Consider the following 9,528-nt stretch of genomic DNA (forward strand, 5'->3'; position numbering starts at 1 on the left):
GACAGGATTCCAGTTCTCTTGCATCAACTGATACCCTTTCAGATGTGTCATCCCCAGAACATCTGAGCAGATGGCCTCCAGGTCCTTTACAAATTCCCACATTTGCATTTGACGTTGAGCTGACACTTAGAGATGGGAATGCTGAATTTGAAAAGAATGAGAGACCTCTTCAGTTGTCAAGGGACCAAAAGCACAATATTTTAGACAAACTGGCATCTACCATATATGGTTTTAAGGCTTACCCCAGTGATAAAGAGATAGCAATGGTGGCTGAAGCTCTTGTGAGGAAACACCCATGTTTAAAAGAAGCAGGATCTGACAATGGATGGGATGGCTGGAAAAACAGCATCAAGTTTAAAATGGGCAATTACAGGACCAAGATGAGAAGGGCTGGATGTCAGGAGGTCGCTGTAAATGCTGGGAAAAGAAGCCGAAAAAAACCCTGAGAATGAACCTTCACACTCCAACATCAAAAGGCCTAAGTGTGCAGAGGTCAACTTTCTGCCTAACTTTCCTCAAGGAGAGGATCCCTCAAGCCTTGACCTTTTGAGGCAGGCTATTGTCGAGGAAGTAAAGAAGACTGAGAGAAACCTACCCCTTATTAGTAAGATGATGCAGAACACGTTTGCCTTGCGACGACAGACTATTGTAATGTCCTGCCCACCGGTGAAAGAGCTAATGGACCTCTGGCCTGCTCTTCATATGCAGTCTGAGGTAAAATCATCATCAATTTAATAAATAAATTCATTTTGTAGGTTATTTTTTCTGTTTTTATCTTTGCTACTGTATGTCACATTGTGTGTAATGTTGCCTAATTTCATTCATCCTAAAATAAATAATTGCTGTTACTGTCCTTTCCTCAATGGAGGTATATGTAGAGTTCCAACGGATAACTAACCAGAACCTACCTAACACTTTCTATGCCGAGCTTGATCGCCACACTCCTCGTTTGATGGCCTTATTTAGACAGAAAGCTTCCAAAACTGAAAAGACTGCAGATGCTTTGGCAAACATTTTCAAAGTCCATGATACACAGGTGATTATACATTTCACAGGTAGTCTTAGTGTAATGTTGGGAGTTTAATGCTTCAAATAAGCTTTTTAATTCCACAATTGCACCAGTCAGCAGGTTATTAGTGGATTTATGTGCAGATATTGGCAATTAATTAATTAATTAATTAATAATTAGTTGGGACTGTTTGGAATTGGGTTTGATAAGTAAACTTGTCACAACACTATTTTAATCTTCTTAGGAATTACATGATGTCCACACAAAGGCGTACCACTGTTCTCCATGCCCTTCCTGATTATCTACTAGAGGAAGTCTCTGGATTTTTCAGAACATGTGTGGTAAGTCCCAGTAAAGAGATATCAGGCCTATTGTACTGTAAATTAACAAATTCATATCTTCATTTCATTTCCAACACACTAGAATTTCTGTATATGTACCAGTGTTTCAACTACAAACCTCTGGCAAGATGTTTATAAGTGTGAAGTGTCATTTTGAGCCCATTACAGCATCAAAAAAATCAACTGCAAAGAAAATCAAGTAGCCGTCATTAGCCTCACAGTGGAACACATAAAAGTAATCTCACTTTCTCAGCAACGAGAGCACAACGCAGCAGAATGAACAGGAGTCTTTCAGACTTGTGTATTTATTGTTATTTAAATGACATCCAACTAGGGGTGGAACAGTACACAGAAGTCACGGTTCGGTTCATACCTCGGTTCAGACATCACGGTTCGATTTGGTACAATGGAGGGGAAAGCAAAACAAAAATGCAGAAGGCACATTTTTTTATTGTGCATGTCTCAGGCTGTCCACTGAGCTAGCTGTAACAGCTTGAAGTGTATAAAGTAAGATGTAAACAGTAAACAAGAAGTACCCTGCATCATCTCCAGACTCCATCTGTAACTTGTAAACAAAATAAGACAATCAGCTAGTAGTGTGCTATAGGAGACAAGCGCTGCTCTCATATGTGAATGCACAGAGCAGGGATGTTAAAAGAGCAGCTTCGGTTACACAGAGCAGTTGACGAGTTTTGGTGTTAGCTTCACACGCTAACGGCGAAGCTAACAGCTAACGGCGGAGCTAACAGCTAACGGCGGAGCAAACAGCGAATCAAACGGGCCTGGAGGCCATTTGTGGTCGAGGCGAGAAGGGATACAGCTACGTCCGTGTTTGGTTGTATTTGGAAGGGACTAGTTTGTTTCATGTGGACTCTTCATTTGGACTGGACTGACTGACTCGACATGTAGGCGGGGCTCGGGAGCTTCAGAGCTAAGGGCAGGGCTACAGATTAGGTGTCCCTAAAGAACCGCTTGTCTAACAGTAGTTCCGCATTACATTCATTAATTTGCACTCAAGTTTTATTTATTTTTATACTGTGTATTCTCCGTGTAAATTCATGTACCGTACCGAGACGCCCGTACCATTTCGGTTCAATACAAATATATGTACCGTTCCACCCCTACATCCAACTGTAATCAAAATTGCCACAGCCATTGTTTCAGTAAATGTGATTAGTATATGTTCTCCCTTTTCATTTTTTAAAGGATGATATGGATGAGCCAGACCTGTGGGATGCATCAGTGGTCCTCCTTACAACAGTCAGTGATGATGCCACAAGCCCAGTTCACTACCACCCAGTGAGAGTCTCTGTCGTCCTAGAGGGTGATGTGGTTGTCAATCTCCCCAGGCTTGCTGATGCCTTCCTGGTAATGTTCGGCCTGATTTATGCACTACATCTCAGCTATCCCAAGGGACTGACAAACACTTTTGAGTTCACACAGAAAATCTTGCTTGGTCTTGATGACTCTAAACTGTCACCCAAGCTGCAGACTCTTAAAAATGAGCTGATGTTGTATGTGTAACTGAAGATCCAAAAAGGAGTGGTGGATTCTGATGGCTCACTCTGTTAGAGCATAATCCATAATGAGAATATGTCATGTCAGGTCCATGTTGAATACTGTTCAACTGTTTATGTTAAAGTTGCTGCTCTACTCAACTGGTTTTCAGCCAAATGGCACAAAGTACACACTGTCTTTGTACATTTTAATGTACATTTTATTGTTGTTAAAACTGAAATTCAGGGTTGAATTAAGTGTTTATATATGGAGGATATTTTTATTCATAATTCAAATTGAAAGGCCAAAGGGAAAACGAAGCGAGATCAAATTAAAAATATTATTATTATACTACACTACTAGGAAAAATCATGCCATAATTAAATTTAAAATGTCAAATTTAAAATACAAAGCTTCAACTGTCAGCTGGAAGTCGTTTCAGACAATCCCACCAGCCGTTGGGCCATGCCTCCTCATTTAAATTGACACCTGTCACTTCTAAATGAAAAGCTTAAATCAAAATGTAAAAGGTGAATCTGAAAATGTCAATGTCAAATGTAAAATGTAAAATTAAAAAGGTAAAATGTCAAATTGAAAATTATAAAAGGGGAAAGGCTAAAATAAAACAATTATATTTTAGATTTTAATTGAAGTATTTCCATTTTAAGCTTTTACATCATACATTTAATTATGGCATGATTTTTCCTAGTAGCGTAGTAAAATAATACTATTAATTTGATCTTGCTTCGTTTTCTCTTTGGACTTTCAATTTGAATCATGAATAAATATATCCTCCATATTTATACACTATGTCATTTTGTTTTTAAAAGGTGTACTATATAGCTTTGGGAAGTACATTTTTATCAGAAAGGAAAGCTCTTCATTGATAAATTTTCATAAATAAATAAACTGTCCTCAAAGTTTCAGGCTACTTTACTTTAGTAACCTTTCTAGTTGGAAACAGTGTTATAGGGACTTTATTTTCTTCTGAGGATGGGATGTTTATTCAGTTATGGAAATAGATCAAATAATGTTTATTATCTTATTAATATTGTTAATTTTGCTTTTTGAGTTTGAATTAATTTTCTAAAACTATACAGTGCACCCTGAAGTTGCTAGATTTGAACCAGATAGCCAAAGGAAGGCTAAACACTGCCTTTGTACATGTTAATGTACCGTTTTGAAATTTTAGCAGTTTTAGTTGTGAAGAATTTACAAGCAATTTGTTTATACATTGCTGCACTGCAAGTTTACAACCAGATGGCCAAAAATGTGCCTTTGTTATTTTTTATTTAATTCTCTTTTTAATTCTTAATTATTTGTATTACTATTATTGTTATATTACTATTATTAAATAGATTGTTTCATTTTGTGCTAAAAGGCACAGGTGTGGGCAAATAATCTTTCTAAACAAATGTTTGGTCACCACCCAAGACTTGCTGATGCCCTCCTGGTAATGTTGTATTATCATTATATCACAAATAGCTTATAAACTGTTATTTTCTTAATGTAATTTTTGCTTTTCTGAGTTTGAATATGTTCTACTATTACATAGTTCATCTTAAAGTATAAACAAAATGCCCAGAAGTAGACTTGTTAATTGTTATTTTTTATTTATGTTTATTTATTTCATATTTTTTTGCTAAAAGACTGGGCAAGGAAAGTTTATACTAAACATCTGAATAGATGATGTTTTTTTGTTTGACCTTTAAGTCAAGAGTACTTATTATTTTTAAGGTAATCAGTTGCCACAAATATTTTAAGTTTGGTGGTAAATGATTTTGAGTTGTAACAAGTCTATGTTTTTGAGTTATGGGTAATCAGAAGATAGATTGAAAAAACGAATAAATGTTAAGTTAACTCAGGATATTTATGTTTCATTTTCATGCTTGAAATTATTAAGTTCTCTTGAGAAATTGCAATGAGAAAGATGAATAAATATTCTGAGTAGCATAAACTGAAAATGTTTGAGTTGGCTTAATCAGTAAATTTAATATGAACTCCAAATATATAAGCAATAGTTGCCTTTGCGCATCAGCCTGGGCATCTCGTAATCCATCTTGATTTAAATTTCATGTAAAATGTGTTCCCAACATTGAAAGAATGTTTGTGTGTGATTTTTTTATTCCAGGAAGATGAAGGGGGTGATGTCCTGCAGGACCTAGCAAAACATGTAAGGAAAATCGTTGTTTACATTTACATTATTTAGCAGACGCTCTTATCCAGAGCGACTTACAGTTAGCACATACATTATTTTATCGAACCCACAACCCTGGCGTTGCAAACGCCATGCTCTACCAACTGAGCTACATCCAGAGGTGTAGTCCAGGGTATACGCTGGTATACGGCGTATACCTACTTATTTTTCAGTCAGCATTGCGTATACCCACTTCTAAATCCCCCCTGATGCGCATCATTCAGTAATATCTGTGAGTCAGATTGCCTATTTTCTTCCTCGGGGATAGTGAAGCCATGACCCACCCTCCTCTGCCTCTAATTGGCTGGTACTCGCTGCTTTCACTGATTAGATTGGTTAACTTTAGGCATGAGGACTGATGAGCCAATCAGAGGCAGAGTAGGGCGGGTCATGCCGAGGAAAATATCGCTAATACCTCAGGTGCCAGTGAAAAAAAAAAAAAAAAAAACTCAGGTGCCGGTGCCACTTGACTACGATAACGGCAGCAGACCAAACAACGGATGAAGAAAGGACACAAGCGGCGGTGTGCCACCCCAGTTGATGGAAGACATCATTCTGAGGTAAGTTTTAAGGTGGTTTCCAAATGAATCATTATTTTAAACTACTGGCAAATTGCCAGTGACTGCACATTTAGAGGAGAAGAGATGTTGCCGCCAATAGTTAGTGCGAGTCGGCTAACGTTATGAAGCTAGCTACGTAGATTGGGATAATGTGGGGAAACCGGGGCATTGTTGGTTTTCAGTAAGTGTTTAATCAACCCAGTTCATAAGAATTTCATACCAGACTGATGAAACTGATTATCTCAATGTTTATGAAGCTTGTTTATTATTGTAAAGGTCTAAATTATAACGTTAGCCAAGTTACTAAGCCCTAAATTATAACATTAGCCAAGTTACTTAGCCCTAACTAACCTATATGATCTAGTTTAATTGCATAGTAGCTAAGCTGGTAGTTGATTTTTAAGTAAGTTAAAACACAAGAATGGGGACAAATAGTTTAAGATTCAGCCTAAAACAATATTGAGGTCTAATCAGGCTGTCTTATTTTGTATAGGGACAGGTAACCATGAAAAGGAAGGGAGATATTGCAGACTTTTTTTGTAAAGAGGCACAAATCAGGCCCAGATCAGGCCCAGGCAGACCCCACCCCTAAAACCAGCAGCCCTGGCAGCTCTCAACCGGGAGCTAGCCAGGCAAGTCAGTGTGAGCATAGAGAAGGATCCAGTCTACCACCACCAGGTCAGAACACACAGGCAGTAAATTGCATCTCCAGTTTATTGAAAAGTGAAGCCTCACACTGTAACAAAAGGTGATTTTGACAGATTAAGCCTCATTTTGAATTTCTGTGTGATGTTATTTATTTTATTGCCCTTCTATTTATTTTGTCTGTATCCATGTTTGTTTTTTACAATGCTACTGTTATATAACATTTTGTGTTAAATTTGTTGTTTTTTTGTTAAATAAACTCTCCCAAGTATTTCACTCACTAATCTCCTGTATGCTTCAGCTTCACTTGCTGAAAATATTTCCACTTGGTTATGCAGATTGTTAATGTAAAGAGGGGGACCCATGTCTTGCTGATGACTATTGTGATCACAGTAGTGTGTGTAAGTGTGTGAGAGAGAGAGAGACAGGGAGATGCATAATTAGTTTTGTTGTTGTCTGTAGACATCAATAATGACTGGCCAGACCTGTGGAGTGCTAAACAAACAGAAGACTTCAAATCCAAGAACCCCTGGTTGGGATCCAAAAACAAAAAATTGGGTAAGTTTAGGTAGATTGCTAGTTTGGGTAACTTCTGAAACAGTGGGCACAGATAACTTTGTGTGTGTGTGTGTGTGTGTGTGTGTGTGTGTGTAAAGGACCATGCACACGTACAGCTGTGGATACAGGAGTAGTTACATTGTTTGTTTATGCTTCGCAGGATGTCTGGTCTGTAGCAGTGTGAACTCCATTGGGATCGACAAGGAGCAAGGACAAGGTGTATCGCTCTCAAGAGAATGGATGAACTTTGAAATTCAAGTGTCTGGCCAGGGAAGTAGAACAACAAGTTTGTCAATCTTGAGAAATAAGGTGAGGAAACATGCGTTGTCCAAGGCCCACACTCAGGCTGTGAAGGTGGCAGAGCAACAGAAAGAAGCTGCCATTGAGAATGCAGTGGAGACTATGACTGAGTCCTACATGAAGGAAACTGAAGCTGTGTTTCGAACAGCCTACCATCTGGCCAAAAAGAACCGACCCTTTTCTGACCATGAGAGCCTCATTGAGCTGCAGGAACTGAATGGTGTAAAAATGGGCTCAATACTTCATTCACGTTACAGTGCAACACAAATAATACAACATGTTGCTAGTGAGATGCAGAGCAAAATCATCAGTAGCATTATAGCATCATCCAGTAAGTTAGCTGTCCTAATTGACGAGGCATCTTCTTTAAGTCACAAAGCTGTCATGACAGTTTCTATTAAAGCATCAATTCAAGAAGAAAGCCCTGAGTTCATATTCCTGGAACTTGTTGAACTGGAAAATCAGAGAGCAGATGGCATATTACAGGCGTTACTCACCTGTTTAACTAATGCTGGCTTTACAGAAGAGTGGCTTCATGAAAACTGGGTAACATTTGTATCTGATGGAGCCAGTGTCATGCTAGGAAAGAAGTCAGGAGTAGCAACCAGACTGACTTTGAGATTCCCAAAGCTTTTTGTATGGCACTGCATGAACCATAGACTTGAACTTGCTGTGTCAGATGCAGTTGATGAGGTAAACTCTGTCAATCACTTTAAAACTTTTATCCAGAAGCTATACTCTCTGTATAGTGTGTCAAACAAAAATGAACGTGAACTTGTTAATGCAGCAGCTGAAGTAGGCTCACAACTTCTTCGCATTGGCAGAATCTTGGATGTACGCTGGGTGGCCAGTAGCTTTCGGACTGTTCGTGCTGTTTGGACATCCCTGGGAGCTCTTGTGCAGCACTTTAAAAATGCTTGCAGTGATGAGATGAGGTCCACCAAAGAGAGGCAGATGTACAGAGGTTTGTTAGACCGTGTTCAAAGTCCAGAATTCATTTGTGACCTTGGCCTCATGTACGACACTCTCCATGAACTAAGTCTCCTGTCACAGGAGCTTCAGTCTCGTTCTATAACGCTCCTCAGAGCAGAGCATCTGCTGAAACGCTCAATCAGAGTGATCCAGTCATTCAAAGAGAGTCCAGGTGAGAAATATAGTGAGGCTTTAGAAGCAAAACAGACTGGGGAGTATCGGTCTATAGCCCTGAAAACAAATGCAAAGCTGAAGTCTATCAATCCAGGCCAGTTCTTACAAAGCCTTGTGAACAATCTGGAGAAACGCTTGTCTTTTGAAGATGAGACCATCATGGACCTCAGCATCCTTGATCAGAGTAAGTGGCCATCAAAGCCCAGCATCCGCCATGGTGAAGAACAAGTTAAGCGACTGTGCAAGCGATTTAACTTGTGCACAGACCAAGCACTGAATGGGATGCGGGACCTACTGGAAGAGCCCAGTAGTGAGCCCAAGGACCTAAAACCACTTATGAACTGTATGAAAACATTCCCTGTCGGTACAGCAGAGTGTGAGAGGAATTTTAGCCTTATGAACAATATAAGCTCAGACAAGAGGGCTGTCCTTCTGATCTCAAACATATCAAACTTGATGATGATTAATATCAACGGCCCACCAACTTCCAAGTTTGATCCTAGAAAATATACAAGGACCTGGTTGAAGAGCCATCGTGCTGCCTCTTCGGTGCGTTCTAGACAGTGCAGTGTGAAAGCTCCTGCAGAAAGCAAATTTGTCTGGAATATACTGTAGTATGAGCAAGGTCAGAAACCCAGTGCTGGGTTGAGAGAGTATATCACTGTTGATGTGTTGTTAATGCATATATTTTTGTTAATTGTTAACTAAATATTGTTGTAACATATTTTGTTGAATGATTTACCGGTAAATGAACATGTTCAAAACAAAGCATATAGCAATATGAACAAGGATGCATTGTCACCTTCAGATTTGAAGTATTTTATTTAAATAAATGTGCAAAAAATAATCGAAACACCATTTCCTGTTTGCCTCATGATAAATACATTTTACATTCATCCAGGCTGCTCTTGTGACCAGTAGTAACTACAAACTGCTCCTAATCAAGTCATGATCATTTTATAATAGTGTGCAAGTAGAAATTACATATTTTTGGGTAAACTAAATCATAGTCTTACATGTCACTGTTTCTAAAACAGGGCTTTTTTCTGGACTACTTAAAAAAAAAAAAGGTGAATACTGAGAGTATACCCACTTCTCCAGGGACCACTACACCACTGGCTACATCCCCTGCCGGCCATTCCCTCCCGTACCCTGGACGACGCTGGGCCAATTGTGTGCCGCCCCGTGGGTCTCCCGGTCGCGGCCGGCTACGACAGAGCCTGGATTCGAACCAGGATCTCTAGTGGCACAGCTAGCACTGCGATGCAGTGCCTT

General features: G+C 39.2%; 1 protein-coding gene across 3 annotated transcripts; it reads left to right on the forward strand.

Moving 5' to 3' along the window:
• Window positions 1–5,165: 5,165 nt before the first annotated feature.
• Window positions 5,166–8,871, forward strand: LOC121561489 (E3 SUMO-protein ligase KIAA1586-like). 3 transcript variants are annotated; one of them, XM_041874036.2, is made up of 3 exons: window positions 5,166–6,352; window positions 6,712–6,807; window positions 6,968–8,871. In XM_041874036.2, exon 3 carries the CDS (start codon window positions 7,048–7,050, stop codon window positions 8,866–8,868), a length of 1,821 nt encoding a protein of 606 aa, XP_041729970.1. In that variant the 5' UTR covers window positions 5,166–6,352; window positions 6,712–6,807; window positions 6,968–7,047; the 3' UTR covers window positions 8,869–8,871. The 3 variants fall into 3 exon arrangements, with proteins under 3 accessions (XP_041729970.1, XP_041729971.1, XP_041729969.1); XM_041874037.2 differs by having other exon boundaries at window positions 5,166–6,282; XM_041874035.2 differs by having other exon boundaries at window positions 5,166–5,604.
• The last annotated feature ends 657 nt before the right edge of the window (window positions 8,872–9,528 follow it).

Source organism: Coregonus clupeaformis, unplaced genomic scaffold, assembly GCF_020615455.1.
Source record: "Coregonus clupeaformis isolate EN_2021a unplaced genomic scaffold, ASM2061545v1 scaf5131, whole genome shotgun sequence".
In the NCBI taxonomy this organism is placed as follows: domain Eukaryota; kingdom Metazoa; phylum Chordata; class Actinopteri; order Salmoniformes; family Salmonidae; genus Coregonus; species Coregonus clupeaformis.

Coding starts and splice junctions, on each gene's coding strand:
- LOC121561489 (XM_041874036.2), top strand. CDS start 7,048: ATGAACTTTGAAATTCAAGTGTCTGGCCAGGGAAGTAGAACAACAAGT.